General features: G+C 38.8%; 2 protein-coding genes across 8 annotated transcripts; both read left to right on the forward strand.

Moving 5' to 3' along the window:
• The first annotated feature begins 1,967 nt into the window (after positions 1-1,967).
• On the forward strand, positions 1,968-5,447 carry LOC131310929 (4-coumarate--CoA ligase-like 1). The gene is made up of 6 exons (XM_058338201.1): positions 1,968-2,493; positions 2,729-3,310; positions 3,849-4,047; positions 4,235-4,380; positions 4,587-4,654; positions 4,979-5,447. Exons 1-6 carry the CDS (start codon positions 2,005-2,007, stop codon positions 5,229-5,231), a joined length of 1,737 nt encoding a protein of 578 aa, XP_058194184.1. The 5' UTR covers positions 1,968-2,004; the 3' UTR covers positions 5,232-5,447.
• Positions 5,448-10,012: 4,565 nt separating this feature from the next.
• LOC131310904 (squamosa promoter-binding-like protein 12) lies at positions 10,013-18,564 on the forward strand. 7 transcript variants are annotated; one of them, XM_058338164.1, is made up of 6 exons: positions 10,013-10,031; positions 10,074-10,168; positions 13,047-13,708; positions 14,000-14,136; positions 14,804-15,076; positions 17,985-18,564. In XM_058338164.1, the coding sequence occupies exons 3-6, from the start codon at positions 13,056-13,058 to the stop codon at positions 18,317-18,319; spliced, it is 1,398 nt and encodes a 465-aa protein (XP_058194147.1). In that variant the 5' UTR covers positions 10,013-10,031; positions 10,074-10,168; positions 13,047-13,055; the 3' UTR covers positions 18,320-18,564. The 7 variants fall into 7 exon arrangements, with proteins under 7 accessions (XP_058194147.1, XP_058194148.1, XP_058194152.1 ...); XM_058338165.1 differs by lacking the exon at positions 10,013-10,031 and having other exon boundaries at positions 10,042-10,168; XM_058338169.1 differs by lacking the exon at positions 10,013-10,031 and having other exon boundaries at positions 10,164-10,313.
• The last annotated feature ends 189 nt before the right edge of the window (positions 18,565-18,753 follow it).

Here is an 18,753-nt window from a genome sequence, read left to right on the forward strand (position 1 = left end):
TATTTTTATGGTTGGAGTCCACCATCTTATAGCACATTTAAAACCCTCTTTATCGATATATAATAAGCCTTAATTCGATTTGAGATGAGGGAGATACAAGGATTTTGCCTAAACGACTTCTTTTTCGACCACCTGACAGTAAAATCATCGTATCTTTTGATGTACAAAATATTTTTGATCCAAATCACTTGGGTTAGAAAGTAGACTTGACAAGTTTTCCAACGATTTGAAAAACACCCAAAACCGAGTCGGGGAGTGTCCGAGGTGGCCTCGCGAAGTTCGGCCTACCTCGCAGTAGACATATGTCCAGCGTACGGTGCTCTTTCCACCGTACGGCACATCCCAACCGACTTAAGTTAAAGCGGTTAAAAACACTACCGTGTGGTAGATATATGTCCATTGTACGGTACATGGTCCACCGTACGATACATGGGTACTTGTGCTGCCTTTCCAAACTTAACGGCCAAGGCATTTTAGGCCGTCATTCCCTATCCCCTGGCCCGCCATAGCTCTGCAGCAGGTCGGTATAAGCTTGAAGACCAAGCAAAAACCTTTGAAAAGCTCTCCTATAAATACCTGGGTGTTTTAGAGGAAGATATACGAAAAAAACAAAGAGAACCAGAAGAAAGAAGTCTAACATGCCTCAGGTTCACTGAAAAGTAGTGCCAACCCTCATACTTCCTTCAAAATACCAAAAATACTACCAAACCAAGTCCAAAACCTTTTCCAAAGTGTTCAAATCACAGCCCATATCTGCTTGCTACTGTTTCAGAAAACCAAAAGGTCTACTCCTTGCCCAAACTCATACCAAGAGATATCACCATAGCCACAACCCTTTTCCCAAAAAGGGTTTTCATTCTAAAAGGTATAACTTTTTGTTTCTGTATTCTGAGGGGGGACCAAATGGCATAAATTGGTTCCTTATACCAGCTTTAGGCCTGAATGGTTCAAATACTGCATGAAAATCAAAGTTGGTATCCCACATATGTCTACCGTACGGCACTCATGACTGCCGCACGGTAGAGGTTTTTCAGGGGAACAGTTTCATTTGCAACTTCTTTCCATTCTTCTGTTTTAACATGATATACCATGCTGTTTCATGTTCTGTTTAAAGCAATATATGTCATGCTAGTTAGATTCATGAAATTGCATTAGTCACTTAGCATGTTTTGACATAAATATTGCTTAGTTGATACATAAGCATGCATGTCTGTTTAGGTTTCTATATGCTTTGTTAACTCGCTTGATGCTGCTAACCGCAAAGCCATGTGCCGTACGGGACAATCCTCTGCCTTACGGTGGTGTTTACGTGGGACAGATTAAGTTGTTAAGTTATTTTCTGCAATTAACTGTTTATTTGCAAGCATGCCTGTCATTTTCTGTTTTAACATTGAATATAAACTGTTTATGTGTTATATCTGTTTATGTGGCATAAAAGTTGAGCAATAAAATGATTTTCAAATCCTAAAAGTATTAGCGGAGACCGATTTTATCGGGCGAGAGGGGTGCTTTTCCAAACAAAACATTCCCCTCTCGTAACCTGACTCCCGAATCCAAAACTCTCAGTTTTAGACCAAAACCTTTCCCAAAGGGCAAAAGAGCCATGTTTTTCTCAAATACGGTTTCTCGAGTGACAATCCTTTTCAGAACTCGGGTGGCGACTCTCAAACGAACCTTTTCCTTCTTGTAAACTACAAATACAGGAAGAGACGGAAAAGATTTAAAGGGTCTTCTTAATTTGCAAAACAAAAAGAGGAAACTCGAATTTTTCCGGGCGTCTTGCCCACAACATGCACCCCTCAGGTAAACAAGCACATGATACATCTGAGGTCACCTTTTTCTCCTATTTTTCAGTTAGGTAAAGTTCTTCAAATCCTTTTTCAAGGTTTGAATTGAAGGAGTAGTTGAAACCCGAATACAGATTCAAGAAAATGCTTTCTAGCCCTGTTACAGCAAATAAATGACCCAACAAATTCCCACCAATAAAAGCCTCATGCACAAATCATGATTCTCACATTCACACACTCTTTGCCCCTTATAAAGCAAAGGTCAGTAATCCCCATTGCACACATCAAAACAATGGCAACTCTCTTGCCACAAGATGAGGACCACATTTTCCGAAGCCCCTACCCTTCGATTCCAGTACCGGATGACGTGACTCTACCGGAGTTCGTGCTTCAGGGTTTCGAATTGTATGCCGATAGCGTCGCGTTCGTGGAGAGCGAGAGCGGTAAAGAGTACACTCATGGGGAAGTGGTTAGAGAGACCAAGAGGTTTGCCAAGGCCTTGAGGTCTCTGGGGTTGAGAAACGGGCGGGTGGTGGTCGTTCTGCTCCCAAACGTGGCGGAGTACGCCATTGTCGCGCTCGGGATAATGGCGGCTGGTGGAGTGTTCTCGGGTGCGAATCCGTCTGGGCATGCGTCGGAGATTAAGAAGCAGGTGGAGGCGGCTGATGCCAGGCTTATTGTCACCAATGGGCCAAATTACGAGAAGGTGAAGATTTTCTACACAAATGGAAAATATATTCAACTTCTTATACACTATACAGCTTCTATTAAAATACATGCAATCAAAGCTGACTAACCTGTTCGACTCAGACCGGGGAGCACTAGAATGAATGCTCCTCGGTCTAAGCTGAACACATTAGTCTACTTCGGCTTGGATTTTGGCTAGAACTCAATGCTCGGATTTCATACGAATCACTCAAAACCCTGTTTGACAACTACAGGTGAAGGGTCTAGGAGTGCCAATCATAGTACTAGGCGAACAAAGAGTCGAAAGCGCCATATATTGGGAAGAACTTCTTGAAGCCGCAGATCGTGCCAGCAACGGTACTATCACCGAACCCATAGCCCAAACCGATCTCTGCGCCCTCCCGTTCTCCTCCGGCACCACCGGTACCTCAAAAGGCGTGATGATAACTCATCGGAACCTCATTTCCAACCTCTGCTCCACTCTCTTCAGCGTACGCCCCGAACTAATTGGAAAAGTGACCACGCTTGGCCTAATGCCGTTCTTCCACATATATGGCATGGCAGGAATATGTTGCGCTACGCTGAAAAACAAGGGGAAAGTGGTGGTGATGGGACGGTACAAAATCGATACGTATCTGAACGCGTTGATTGATCACGAGGTCACGTTCGCACCAATCGTGCCTGCGATTATTTCCGACATGGTTAAGAATGCTGCGGTCGATGATTTTGATCTTGGTAAGATTAAATTGCATGCTGTTATGACTGCAGCGGCTCCCCTGGCGCCAGAGGTACTTAGTGCGTTTGAGAGGAAGTTCCCTGGTGTGGTTGTACAAGAGGTAAGCACTGTGTTGACTGAATTTGGATATTGTGTTAGGAGTAACCTGGAGTGTTACTCAATATTCCTCTATGCAAATTCATGTTTACGTTGTTCTCGAGAAAATTTTCAATGCAACGGTTATTTGTAAAATGCGTTACATTTGACCGTTGTATTAAAGATTTTTTCATTTTCTCGTGATTTTGAAAACAGATGCAATGGAAAGTAAAAACATCCATGTATTCATGTTTTTGTACCACTTTTGGGTTTCTGGGAAATTAGTTCTTGAATAGTAAGAAAAATTTGGAGAACATGGTCAAGTTTTAATCACTAGTTGGGCAAATTGCCATGTGGTATTCCGAACCTACTGAATAACCTTAATCAAAGAGCCGTTACAACCAGATTAATGTGTGGTGGAGAGGAGTGTTAGGGCACGAAGTGTCGGTGCCAAAAACCACTGAATTTTTTGAAACGAACGTCATCAATAATGTGAATATACTCATCCGATCAACCTGAATTTTTACCTACTTGGTTAATATGCCCTTTTTCACTGCTGCCAGGCATACGGAATGACGGAGCATAGCTGCATCACTCTTACCCACGGGGATCCAGAAATGGGCCATCGAATTGCAAAGAAAAACTCTGTCGGGTTTGTGCTTCCAAATTTGGAAGTCAAGTTTATCGACCCAAACACGGGTCGATCTCTCCCCAAGAACACTCGGGGCGAAATCTGCGTGAGAAGCCAATGCGTAATGAAAGGTAGCATATATACCCAATTGGCTGTTTGCTCGTATCTGGCTTTTTATCAATATAAACTGCATTTGTTCGCTCCTAAAAAAAAAAGTATCGGCTTGCTTCGAGATGATGCATTGTAAAAAACATTTCTTCACCACACTTTACAGCCTAAAAGGTTAGCTCTCATAACTTCATGTGTCAAACTTCACAGGTTATTATAAAAACAAGGAGGAAACCGCTCAGACCATCGATGAAAACGGGTGGCTTCACACGGGTGATATCGGGTACATCGATGATGACGGAGATGTTTTCATTGTGGATCGCATAAAAGAACTCATCAAATACAAAGGATTTCAAGTAAGATTTGCTAACGGCTTTGAGCAATTGAGATAGTCGAAAAAACGAACACAGTTTGGGTTACTAATAATGCTCCATTAGATTGAAGTTAATAGGTGTGGAAGATTCAGGTTCTTTCGAGTGGTTAGGCCATTTTTCACAGACCCTGCCATAGCCAATTATGGAGCAGTAATTTGTGCTTCTAAATGTTCATTTTGATTGTGCAGGTGGCTCCTGCTCACTTGGAAAATATCATCCTAACTCATCCCTCTGTTGCAGATGTTGCTGTTATTCCGTAAGTATCATTATCACGCGCATAAGCACTTTGCACATAGGTTCAAATACCGTCATCTCATACAAGGGGCGGGTCTCAGATTGAAATTCACTTGCTACGAAACCCCTTTACTTGTGAGGAATCTGTGTTCAGTTTTGGAATCCCTTCGTGAAAATTCTAAGTCCCTACTGATATGACTTAACGAATACGAAAATTTAAGTAAGCAACGACGTGACTACGAATGACATCGCTCAAATTCAAAATACTCCAAAAGAAATTGATCATGAAACACGCAACCGAAGAAGAACGGAAAGTTAAATTCAATGAATGTTTTTAAATCTGCAGATTACCCGATGAAGAGGCAGGGGAGATACCGGCAGCATGCGTAGTGATGGACTCGAATGCAAGAGAAAGTGAAGAAGATATAATGAAGTATGTTGCCTCTAATGTTGCAAGCTATGAGAGGGTGAGAGTGGTGCAGTTTGTGGGTGCAATCCCTAGATCAGCTTCAGGGAAAATTCTCAGAAGGGTTCTGAAAGAAGAGATGGTTAAAAACATGGTCATCAGAACCAACCCAAAACTGGTGCGACATTGTTAAAAGTCCACCGAAATTCCCAAGTTTGAAATTGGGTACAATGTTAAGTCAATAATACTTGGTTTTGCGCCGTCCACGCCTTTGTTGCCTCCGTTCCCCTGCTTCTATATCCCAATGCGCAATGCGCGCTTTCGCAGAACAATTGTGTATTGAAATTCATGTGTTTTGAGATTCTTACTGCAAAATCAAAGATTATTTGCCTTCGGCTAGTGGCTTAAAGTTGGGTTTATTGGCTTTGTAAGCCTACAAGAAAGATGAGTGCTTGATTCAAGAGTTGTAATGGCTTATCACATCAAGGAGATGAGAAATAAAATCTTTGGGTACAAATAAACCCGCAGTCCATTATAAAGAACAATAATACTACTTGGAAGTTGAAACATATAGTTATTCAAAGACGATCGTTTTCGTTCTCTTGAACTTAATTTAAGTTTAACTTAAATTTGAGAATTTTGTCATTATTTGAATTTTTTCGCATTTGTTAGTTTTGTGCCAAAATTTAGTGGGTTATTGATTCGTCTTGACTACAGGAATCGGAAAATTAATTAATTTTTTTTACTTTTACCCAAGTATTTTAATAAATAATCTTTTTAGCGAAAAAATTCAGCATACTATTGGCCACCCAAGAATTTCGAAAATTATGCAACTTAAATTTGAGTTGGAATCATCAGCAATTAGTCTAGAAGGATGAGTTATGACTCCATAATATGGTATATCAGTTTAGTAGGTCCAAACTGGGTCCCATTATGTATTGAGGCATAAAAAATGATTTTTTTTCACTAAAAAGTTGTTATTTTTCAAAATATTTTGGTAAAAGTACAAAAAATTACTTTTCCGATTCCTCTCATCAAGACAAATCAACAACCCAGAAAAATTTAACGTAAAAGTAACAAATACGAAAAAAATACAAATAATAAGAACAAAATTCTCAAATTTAAATTAAGTTTAAGATAAATTCAACAGAACGCAGCCTCAGAGTTGTTCTATACACATGAGTCTCATGGATGTACCACCCACATGCGCCAGCGGCTCCAGCAACATTGCACATAGAGTTAATGTACTTATGATCTGATTAATGTACTTATGCTCTAAATCTTGACATGGTCATTGTCATGAATTTGCAATTTGCTGATTAAACAAGCCAAGACCTTACCCAACCTTTTTTGGGACTCAGATCCCGTCCTGTGTGCCTCCCTCCAGTTACAGCCTTTTGTGGGCCCTTTTCGAACCCACGAAAATGATTGGAGTTGTTCACTTTTTATAGATTGCCGAGAATATCAACCACGTCAAAAATCACATTGATCGGATACCGTTTGGTATCATTTCCAAATGCATGAATGTTGTATAAAAAAGAGGTGCACAACACAGGATTGCACCCCCTTCAACACACTTCTCCGAAACTTAATGCATTAAAAAAACCCTATCATACGATATCCGATCAACTTAATTTTTGGTGAGTTCATTGTTCTCGACGAGATCTAAAAAGTGAACGGTTTCGATCATTTTTATGGATCCAAAAAGAGCCCACAAAAGGACAAAATTCAACGGGACTGGAGGGAAGCTGGACAGGATCTGAGTCCCTTTTTTTTGTGTACAATCTTAATCGACACAAAAAGTATAATTAATAATCAAATGCTGTTAATGTAAGAAAGTTGCATCCTAAACTTTATTAGTCAAAATCCAGTTTCTATAACCGAGTATAATAAGCATATTAAAAATGAAAAATACACCCTCCGTCAGGATTTAATAGTCCTCGTTAAATTCAAACCGAATAAAAAATAAGTTATATCTTTAAATTAATAATAAATTTTATATTCAATATGAATCTTATTTGAAAGATATCAATTAGTTATATAAAACAATGTTTTCAAAATTAAGTAAAACATTGCAAATTATAATACAATGTATAATCGATTGAAAAATGACATAAATTTTTTTAAAAAAACTATTAAATCTGAATGGAATAAGTAGTCAATCCACGTCCGACGGGCATAATCTATTCAAGATGACAGGCATAATCAATTCATATCTTGAATCCCATAAGCATGCAAAGAGGAAATAAAAAACCAATTTTAATTATTGGAAGCTGTCCCATCACTTGCACTTCCCAGTATTTTTATCAGACCCATGATCTCAACTAGTCCAACTTGCTAATATATAATTGCAAGTATCTTTAAAAATAACTTTGTTTATTGTGCTTTTTAGATTCACCTAGGGCCTAGGTATATACTCTCAAGTACAGTACAATTTAACAAGAGAAAAATTAATGCAGGTGCCACCAGTTTTGACATATAGTGACATCAAGTTTATAAGTGAATATGTATAATGCCTTTCAATAGTTCACAATTTTATTTTAGTTATCAATTTTTTTTTCACAATTACATTAATATTATCTATTGTATCTAACACCAATTAAAATTTTTTTTTCACTCATTTGCTATTATCTTTATTGTTTAAAGAGAGGATAAAGGAGGGAGGAGAGAGAGAAAGAAACAATAAAAAAAGAAAGAAGTATGAATAATGCATAGGTAAAAATAGAGTATAATTGTTTATAAATTAATTTTAATTATCCTTTTACCTATGCTGGTGCAGTTGTGTTTTTTGAATTTTTTCTCTCCAAAGTAGCTAAAAAGACATTTCATCTATGCTGATGTACTTGCTCTAAAGTCGCATTTCTTGGCCCAGGCCTCTAGCCTAAATGACTATGATGGGTGCCAAGAGATGAGGTTTTAGATTCGAGTTGATGGAGCAATATTAGCCTGACGTAGTAATCTAACTTGAGAGAAACTTATTCACAACTCAGTTATAAACAAGTTCTTTACAGCAACAACCAATCACGATCGTCCAAAAGTGTTATTGGGCACTAAAGTCACCTTTCTTGGCCTAGGCCTCTAACCCAAGTGATCATGATGGTGCCAAGAGGTGAGGTTTCAGATTCAAGTTGATGGAGTAACATTGATTTAACATAGTAATCTAACTTGAGAGAAACTTATTCACGGCTCAATCGTGAACAAGATCTTTACAGTAACAACTAATCGCGATCGTTCAAAAGTGTTACTGGACACTAAAGTCGCATTTCTTGGCCCAGGCCTCTAGCCCAAGTGGTTGTGATGGGTGCCAAGAGATGAGGTCTCAAATTCGAGTTGATTTTAGTAACATCGGGCTCACATAGTAATCTAACATGAGAGAAACTTATTCACACAGCTCAGTCGTGAACAAGTTTTTTATTGCAACAACCAATCGCGACTGTCTAAAAGTGTTTTGGATGGTTTAGATTATAATAAAACTTTTAGGGAAAAAAGTTTAACTATTTTCCAAAAAAAATTCATTAACATCCGGACCGTTCAAAAGACTTTTGGACGATAACAATTGGCTCCGTAAACTATTCACAGCTCCACCATTAAAAAGATTTTCTCATCTAACTCACCAACATACTAAGAGCTCATTCCAGAATACCTTCTTAAAAAATAAGTATTTATTTCATATTTTTAAACTAAAAAATAATGTAAATGAAAAATAAATTTTTAATTTTTTTGCACCGTATTAAAGATTTCAATGAGATTTTTCAAACAAGATCCATGTTATATATTTTTAGATTTCAATAAGCTCATTATTCTTTAGCTTGAAATTGTCTTCTTAAAAAATAAATACTTATTTCACGTTCCGGAACAGATCATAATATGGTCCAAAAAAAAAAAAAGGGTCGCCTTAAAGCACGTGGGTTTTGTTTTGGGCAAGGAAGGGAAGAGGTTCCATTCTGGAGTCTACTAGGAGTCTAGGACTGTTGAGGCTGCATACATAATAATTACATATGTTCAAAAAAAAGAAAAAGGGAAAAAAAAGACTCTTGAGGAGTAACATGTTTTTCTAGACAATTTAGAGAATTTGGACCTGTTTACGCGTAACTTAATTAATTTTTTTGGAAGACGAATCTCGCATTTTGCTGAACTTTTGCATGCTAGAACTTGGTGGACTAATGGTACCTTGGTCGCATAATTTGCCGTTGAGATTCTTCGCTCCTGTTTTCAATTTTTTTTCGCACATTTTCGCTCTCAATTTAATTTTTATCATGAATTTTGGTAGAAAAATTTTTGGTAAACCTTTTCATGTTTGCGCTTGTTTAGTTTCATAATTCTTCAAAATACTTTGCGCTCGTACTCTCAATTCTTGAACTACGCTCACGCTTTCAATTCTTACTCTCGCGGCTTTAGTAATTTCAGATGAGATTCTAATACACTTTTGCACTTGCACATCCGCTCGTGAATTACATGACAATTTGGCTCTATTCATTTCGATGTAAAATGTTTTCTCTAAAATCAAACTTCAAATTTATATTTTCTAGTATTTGGTTGACACTTGAAAATACTTTCAGAAATTGAAAAAATAGTATAGAGAGAGGGGGCTTAAACTATAGAGAGATCTGAAAATATTGAAATTGAATGTAGGTTAAGACTGATGATCGAGATAATTGGACAATGAGAATTGCAGTAGAAGACAGCGAGTTCATTTCGAAAAATAATTTATGAAAGATTTAAGAATAAATCATTTTTATTCAATTAATAAAAATATTTTATTTTATACATTTTTTATACAATCAAATACTGAAAAATATGTAAAATATTTTATGTCCAAACGGTGTCTAGACTCTTCCATTTACATCTGACAATAGCCCTTTCCAAAGCGCCCCAAAAAGCCTAAGAAAAAAAGCTGGCCCTATAGCAGCGGCAGCAAACACATGCCTCCATGATTGAACAAAAACAGCTCACACATTCTCTCTCTCTCCCTCTCACTAAACACACACACACACACACACACACACACACACACTCACTCTCTCTCTCTCTCTCTCTCTCTCTCTCTCTCCACTTTCTCGATTTGGTAAAGTGAAACCAGTCCAATTCCCCTTGCTTTTCCTTGGAAAATGCTCTAGTCTTCCTCAATCGGTAAGCCCCCCAACCCCCCCCCCCCGCTCTCTCTCTCTCTCTCTCTCTCTCTCTCTCTCTTACTTATTATCCTCCGTATCTTCTTGCGAACCAGTAGAATTCGTGTTTTTCAAGCCACTGTCAAAACCCTCCGGTTAATCTCGAGGTTATTTCTGGCTACGATCTCGTTCACTTTTTCCTCCATATCCTCTCGCAAACCAGTAGAAATCGCCGAGCTTAGTAATAATTGTTGATTGTTGTTTAGAGCATCTGTTTTTTTTGTTTCCTGTTTCGGCGAAACATCCCCTGTTAAAAGTTGAATCCTCTGGTTTTACTTGTCGTTTTATCGGAAAATGTGTTAAAGTGAAGGAGGTTATTTTCGGTACGGTTTGGTTTGATTTTTTGCTCAACTTGCTGTTGCTGTGAACCCTAGAAGGAAATTGTTGAGCTCCGTGGAGGAATCGGTTTGATTGGATTAAAGGAGTTAGGTGCTTGTTATTGTTGTTTTACAGCATTTCGGTGGAACATCAACTGTTAAAACTAGGGCTGGAAACAAACCAAGCTGATCGCGACAGCTGGAGACTCGGCTCGTTATGAGCTCGGCTCGGCTTGGTAGAAGAAGAGTCGATCTCGAGTTTTAAGTTTGATTAATAAACGAGCCGAGCTCAAGTTACTTGTAATTCGGCCCATTTGGAGGCTCAGGTCGTTTATTGATCGAACACCTTGATAATAAAAACGAGTTGAGCTCGAACTTGAGCTTTGAACATTTTAAAGCTCGATTCGGCTTGTTTCCAGCCCTGATTAAAACCAATGGTTTTATCTGGTGAAAACGAGATGAAAAAGAAGAAAAACCAATGATTTTCCTTCATTTTCTCGGAATTGGTGTAAAAATAAAACGCAAGATGTGGTTAGGGTTTTGTTTAGTTTTCCTCAACTTAGCTGTTACTTTGAGTCCTGTTAGAATAATTATTGATCTATACATCAGTAGAGGACTCATTGATGTGATTGCATTAAAGAGGTAGTAGCAGTTGTTGTGAGTACAGCTTTTATTGTTTCCGATTCCAGTGAAACATGTCATTTTCCAGAATATGTCGGTGCTTGTTTCGTCAATTTCTGTCCAAAGTGTGAGTTTCTAATTTGGTAAAGGGAAAGATGCTTTTCTCCTTCCCTTTTTCCTGTTTCCTTTTTTCCTGTATTAGTTTCTATGGAGAGTGGGGCTCTCACTTTAAGAGGGGGGGAGGGGGTGTTGTTGGCACCCGAAAATGAAGCAAGCGAAGTAAACACTGCATTTCCCGGTGGAAATGGACCATTCTTTCGAGGATAAAACCGATGAACTCGGACTTGGTTGGACAAGGCTCAGGTTCAAGTTCTCAAAGCCTCTTATTGGGGCTAAACGTAATTTTAACATGTCTCGCACATGGTGGGACCTTAGTTTTGGTCCTGAAGTAGGTACGGTGGAGTCTGTAGAGATAGTGGTGTAGCGTAACAGACTAACAGGGCAATATTTCTTGGCTGAGTTGATGGGTTACCATACCTGCACTTCCATTTGTTGCACCAAAATAATCCAATGGAAACCTAAAAGGAGATTACAACGTACCCTCTCCCCCTTTCGTAATGAGGAACCCATCAAAGTCAAGGCCCCTTTGATCCATCCAGGTAATCCCGGATACCTACTGCCACACATTGGCCATAGGTATTGACTAAGTCTAGGTGTCGTCAACGAGAATGTAACACAATTCCTCAGATTTTATGGTTTGTTATAGTTACAACCTTCAATCACTCGGCTATCCCATGGGTTTACCCTATAGAGTTGTGTCTGCATTGTTTCTGACTGCTCATGTTAGAGGCTTCAAAATAAGTTGGTCATTTTTTCTAGTTTGGCAAGTGGGAAAATGCTTGTATCAATGTTGAATGGACTCAAGAAAAGAAATTGAGATAGTTCTCTTCTCTCTTTTTTTGGGTGCGTTATTGTTCGGCAAGTGCATTCACATATATTATTTTTGTTGAAAGGGACTATTGTTTGGTTGAATTAGTTCCTTTTCATCAGGTGGGAGGGTTGTTGACCGTAATTTCATCACTACGAAAACCGAGTCAGGGAGTCTATCATGGGTTTATTCATTGGATTATTGATAATTGGAGTTATAGGTATTAGGTGCATGTGGTTTCAATTCAGGTTATATGTGCTCTAATTAAGTTTTTAGAACATTCTGTTATTGGGTGAATGAGGGTAGTCATACTCGTTTTGGTATCCTGTTATTCAAATTGAAAGCATGGAATTACAGCTTATTTGCAGGCGCTTGTAAAAAGGTTAAAAATTTCCACTCTATCTTGAAATAATTGGAGAGAGAAGAGAGGGGAAATACATGTGATCGGTAGAATTTTGCGTATTGTGGATAGTCAAGTGGATACTAGCTAAATTGGCTGTCAAACCTGGTAATTGTGTGGGGAAATAGCAGGGAGCACTGAGTATGGATTTCAAATTAATCATTCGCTTAGATGACTGTATTTTATGGTCAGCTTCTGCAAGCAAAGTGCTAGAAACATGAGTTCTCTGACCTAGATTTCCTTTTGGCGTAAGGAGGACATTGACTCAAGTCTGCAATGCGTCAATCTTCTGGAACAGATAAACAGGAGGTGGTTCATGGACTGATTCTTTAAAGGCCAGGCATCTTCTTGATGTATCATGGCTATCATCCCTGCCAATTTAATCCAAATCTGTCTAAAATGGCGATGATTTAGTTCTCTTCGTGTGCCTTTTGAGTTCTGCCTTAGTCATTCATGTGATCCATCTTAATTTTCTTTTCTTCTCCATTTATTTTTCTGTAGATGTCCTTTTTATAGTACCAGATGTCATTCCCCCTAAACTGACTCGGAGTGCTGCTTTTTGTCAATGGTGCAGATCTGATTCATGAATTCTCTCCCTGCAATGGATTGGAATGCAAAGTGGGACTGGGAAAACCTAGTCATGTATAACTCCAAAACCATGGAAAGTCAAAAGAAGCAACCGACAGACTGGGTAATTGAAGAGGAGGGAGAAATTGATACAGGGTCTTTTAATCTATATTGGAGTGGAGGTGGCGGTTCTGGCTCCGATTTGGCACATGGTTCTTCAGCAAGGAGCTCAATATCAGCTTCCACTGGTTCTTCATCCAAGGAGGCATTTCATCATTTTCCTGGAGATTTTAACAAGAAGATCGATTTGGGCAGAGCTGAGCTAGCCGGAACTTCTCCGACACTGGATTCTTCAGTTGGATCTGGTGAACCGATGATTGGTCTAAAACTTGGTAAGCGGACATATTTCGAGAATAACTGCAGCGGGGGCAACGCTAAGAGTCCTTCTTTGTCTATGATTCCTGTAGCATCTACTGCCTCTATCACAAAGAAAACAAAATCGACTTGTCAGAGTACGCCTCCCCCACGCTGCCAAGTCGAAGGCTGTAACCTTGACCTCTCATCAGCTAAAGAATATCACCGCAAGCATAAAGTTTGCGAGAATCATTCCAAATTCTCAAAGGTGGTCGTAGGTGGTGTAGAACGTCGGTTTTGCCAACAATGTAGCAGGTAAACTCTCTTTCTTTTTGGGGATTGCAGGAAAACAGGGAATATGGGATACTTTGTTTCGCACATGACAATTGTCAGTTCTCATGGTTTCCCTTCGTACATCAATTAGACTGATACTTGTATGCATGTCTCAATGTTGTTTTCTATGGAATGCTCCTTCGCAATTTGCCTAGAATATGTGTTGGTCATAATGACCAAGTCTTATAAAGTTGTTCTAGTCTGCCCCTAAAGTCCTCCTAGCTTATGGTGACTGATTTTGACACAACGACGAATTGTTTTTTTATTTTGAAGGTTCCACAGTTTGTCAGAATTCGATGAAAAGAAGCGAAGCTGTCGCAAGCGGCTCTCTGACCATAATGCACGACGCCGCAAGCCACAGCAAGCTGCGATCCAGTTTAAGTCGACAAGGCTGCCATTGCCATTTTTGGGTATTGGTTTTCCTCAACTTTTGACTCGTTCCTTTCAGTATCTACTTTGATTTGATGCAAGCAATTCTTGTTTCTAGTTGGGGATCATGTGGTCAGTGTAAGAATTTAACATACTGATAATCTAAGGAAAAAACATGCTTGTTATCCCATTTCTGATCTGAATCTATTGTTTTCCACGAACATGCAATGATGTCGAATATTGTCTAATTCCTCAGTAGTAGCAATATCATTTTACATCTATCCTTTCATTTAACCAGACAAATAAAAAGGCACGCGATAAAGTTGAGAATTTAGGTTTTATCTATGTAACCTTGTTCTGTGTTTTCTCTTAACATAACTTATATTTCAGAAGTGGCATATTGATTGTTAGTTTATATGAAAGCGATCCATCTGTGTGAATACTGAAAATGCTTCAGTTACACAGTTGCAGATTGTCGATGTATTAAAGAAAGCAATTGATTGGACTAGTGCAGGTGTTACTCCCGTAGATTAGATTATTGATTGTTCTTACTTGGCTAGTGACATTTTCCTGTCGCGTTGTTGTACCAATGTACATACGGCATTTTAGTTTCTTGATTAAGATATAAAATAAAGATCAAAATCATGATCTTGGTTTTGTTCCACACCCTATGCTTTTAGTTTGACTCAACATGCTTTTGTTGAATAGATGGGAGTCATGGGACGCAACAGCTGGGCTTCTGGTTGAACGATGCCCCATCTGTTCACTCAAGATCTTCTGCAAATCGTCCATGGGAAACTACAAGCAGCTCCAAGTTCACACTAACGAAGGGGTATCTAATGAAATCCGAAAAAACTGGAGGCGTCAATGGGCAGCTGCAATTGCCAGGCACTGAGCTATCACATGCCATTGGTACGCCTGGTGAGGATCCCAATAAGCTTTTCCCATTGAAGCGCTCCAAGCCTGAGGTTTTCAATCAAGGTTTTCTCTACTTTCTTTACAGGAAATTTAGCCCTTCAATTACTTTATTAATTTTTCATTATCATCTGGAATGTTTGATGTAATACTGCTGTAAGGGTTATATTATATGGATAAAATCAACTATTTGACCCGAAAATTCGGTCATTAGTGAACAAACCGAAACATAAGTATGGTCTTTTCTTTTATTGAAGAAAACTATGATGACCAGTTTGTGAGGAACATTACTCTCTGTCAAAATGGCCGAAATCTCTCAGTTAGGGGAACCGTGAAAGGTATGAACATCAGAACCAGGTATGAGTCGTATGACCTATGTTACATGGACTCCGGTGTGGAAATATATTTAAGTGCCGGACACGTGAAATCTTGAAATGGAGGATAGGCATATATGGATCCCACTATGGATACAGGTAATGGGAAATGCTAAATAATCATTTAGTAATGCATTATTTCATATAAACAAGAGTTAAAAAGTCACGAATGAAATTTATTGGGTCAAACCATGGATAACAGTCAGTTTTGGCATCAATTGAACATCCAACAAATATGCCTTCAACCATGCCAAAGCTGATGTGGCTTTGACATCCCCTAAGTATCTCCAACGGGAGATGTCAAATCTGATGTGGAGCTTGTAACGGTAATATTTGACACTAATTGACAAACCAACCCAGATGCCTTTTTTAGGCCAAATCCTACATGGCTTTTGACATGGATGAAGGGGGGAGGAAGCATGCCAACTTTGACTACCTACTAACCGTTAGGAATTTAAAAACCGTTTGAGGGTTTTTATTTATTTATTTATCCCCCTTCAATCTCTTTTTTTTTTTTGACATAAGGGTTGGGGATGGAGAGCTTGATGTCAAATTGGAGATGTCAAAATGCCACATAAACCTTCAAAAAAGATTGACATCTCCTGTTGGAGATGCTCTCCAACCAATATATCACATTTCTTATCTATTGATATGTTCACTTTAATTTTAAGTTTTGGGAAGTATAGCAATAAAAGATAAGATTTGACATAGCATGTCAAATTTGACATGAGAGAGATATGTCAAATCACACCTAAGCATTTGACATCTTAGAGTTGGTTCAAATACCAATTCATCCACTTGGCATGCTATGTCAAATTTAACATCCTTGGTTGGAGATGCACCTGACTCTAACCAAAAAAGAAGTCACAGCACTTCATACATGCCATAACTGCCCAAGACACAGAAAGAAATATTTAATGTGTCCGTCACATAGCCTGCAGTGGTAAATGTGTAGAAACGTTACTTTTGCCGATAAAAAAAAAATGCATAGAAACGGGATGTCCGTCTTGGAAATGCCTTGATCTTTACATACCCCACATCCACTGTTGTGTTGTGATGTGTTGTGTTGTGATGTGTCAACGAAGGTGCTTTTCAGCCATGTCAATTAGGGCACGGCTTTCCCCAAAAGAGAATTTAAAATTTTCCTTCTGCCTTTGAAATTTCATGAGCAAAATATATTCCCATTATTGCCCATTTTGGCATGGCCATATGCTTTCATGAAATTTTGTAATTGTCTGCAAAGTGTGAGTATTTCCTCTTGTTTGATATTTCTGATTTGATGTTCTGATTTATTTTCCATCAAGTACAAAACCAGCTCAAGGACAGGTTTTGTATGCAACAGTGGTGTGGAATACAGTAGGAAACGTAGCGGTGTCCACTTGGTTGAAAATTAAATCACACATGCTTTAAGAGATTAAATTTGTAGAATTTGATGAATGCAAGTTAGTGGAGAATTACCTCAAAACTGTACTGAAAGAATGATCAAGTTACCTAGATGGTGCTTGGTTTGTTAATGATCTCTAAACTTTATTCTCAAGTCAATAATTTTATGGAAGTTGAGTGCTTGTGTACCAAGGTGGAGTTGGTGCAAATAACCGCTAATGGAGACAGATGCTTGGCACGGCAAGATTGCTTTGTAAGTTAGGATTCTAGGTGAACCATAGAAGTGCTCCAAACTTGAGTGATCGATGCTAACTGGTAATTAGACAATGTGAACAACTTTTGCTGACCTCTGATGGTAGTGCAATTCTAGCAGTCCCTACAAAAAAGAGTGGCCTAATATGCGGGAAAAGATTTTGAGGTTAGATGGTATCTATACATATGGGCATAACATAATTAAAGCTCTAAGTACTGTTGAGTGGTACAAGTGCTGAAGTGCTTGCTCGAATTAACAGAATTAAGGCTAGCTAGGAAGGGAATTCTAAAGCATTTATGGTCCCAGATAATCTTGAATCTTGATAGCAATTAGGAAAGAAGTAGGGGATGAGAAAGGTTAAGAAGTTTTGAGTCATGCATATGTTCTGACCTTTAGCTGGTTTGTGTGAAAGAACTTTCTTTTAGTTCCTTGAAAATGTATCAATCATATCTCTGTACCTTGGAATTCTTGTATTCCTTGTGCCGTCTTGTGTAACAAAGTGAAATGCTGCCTCTTGTCATGAGCAAAGGGCAGGGCAGGGACACTCTGTATATACTTGAATATGTATTTGAATTTTACGTTAGGAGTTGGTATACGTGTTGTGACTCTGGAGTAATTGTTTTTTAATAACAAATTTGTTCAATTGGAAGCAATTCATATGGTTAGAAGATTTAATACTTAGGCCTAGGTATACCAAATTGCTTGAAAGATTTTTGTAAAGCAAGGAAAAATCTGTAATCCCTATGGCTTCCTTTGAACTGATCTTTAAACATGGTGATCTTCGAGAGATCTCTTTGTGAGCCTAATTTCTCGGGTTGATATGTCACTGTTAGAAGGATTAAGACATTACTATTTTGTATTAGGCCCTCTCATTCTTGTATACAACCCCCCCCCCCCCCCCCCCCCCATTCTGGAGTGAAACATTTACATCATACAATTGCTTCATGGATGAGAACTTTTGCAGGTTCGAAGGAGTCTATGCTCTCTTTTAGCTTGGATGCAGCACAAGAACACCGTGCTCTCTCTCTTCTGTCAACTGATTCTTGGGGTTCAGACCCAGCAAACATTCCCCCCCTGGACCAGCAACCCATTCATGTAAATCTTACCACCACAACTCAGCCCCTGATGCATGGAGTGCCCCAAGGCATACCACTAGCTTCACTGGAGTACTGGCAGTCTGAACGCCCGACCGATTCCCGTTTTATGCACCCCTTTTCTGCGAACGATAATGCCCATTTCCAGGAATTCCAGCTCTTCAAAGCCCCCTATGAGAACGGCCTTTATAATAATCTCTTGTAACTAAAAACTTGAAATACATCCTGTGGTTTCCCTTTCTGATGAGGTAAGGTTCGTAGTTGGTTTCTGGGTTCTTAATGATGTTTCGAAAACGGTCATTAGCCAGTCAATCAAACCACTTATCTTCTGACTTTAAATATTTGCTTTAAGATTCTTGTCACTGATCATTTGGTGGGATGAAGCTTTAAGCTGTTGGAATGTAAATTCAGGTTTGTGCTTTGATGGCTGGCAATCTTTCAGCTAGAAAATCCTCGACAAGTGTTTGTCATCTCTTAATACGACACTTTCTTCTAGCTGTTTTATTCCCTATTCTGTATCGCTCCAATTTTTTCGGATGCCCGCGAAGGGACTTTTATTCCCTACTAAAGCAAAGGGTAAAATCTAGGTTTTTATGCTCCCAGTGGTGGCACTTAATACTATCGATACCATTTCCTGTA

The sequence above is a fragment of the Rhododendron vialii genome, chromosome 12a (genome assembly GCF_030253575.1).
Source record: "Rhododendron vialii isolate Sample 1 chromosome 12a, ASM3025357v1".
Lineage (NCBI taxonomy): Eukaryota > Viridiplantae > Streptophyta > Magnoliopsida > Ericales > Ericaceae > Rhododendron > Rhododendron vialii.

Coding starts and splice junctions, on each gene's coding strand:
- LOC131310929 (XM_058338201.1), top strand. CDS start 2,005: ATGATTCTCACATTCACACACTCTTTGCCCCTTATAAAGCAAAGGTCA. Junction 3,311..3,848: donor CTGGTGTGGTTGTACAAGAG/GTAAGCACTGTG, acceptor CACTGCTGCCAG/GCATACGGAATGACGGAGCA. Junction 4,048..4,234: donor AAGCCAATGCGTAATGAAAG/GTAGCATATATA, acceptor CAAACTTCACAG/GTTATTATAAAAACAAGGAG.
- LOC131310904 (XM_058338164.1), top strand. CDS start 13,056: ATGAATTCTCTCCCTGCAATGGATTGGAATGCAAAGTGGGACTGGGAA. Junction 13,709..13,999: donor TTTTGCCAACAATGTAGCAG/GTAAACTCTCTT, acceptor TTTATTTTGAAG/GTTCCACAGTTTGTCAGAAT. Junction 15,077..17,984: donor GCCTGAGGTTTTCAATCAAG/GTTTTCTCTACT, acceptor GAACTTTTGCAG/GTTCGAAGGAGTCTATGCTC.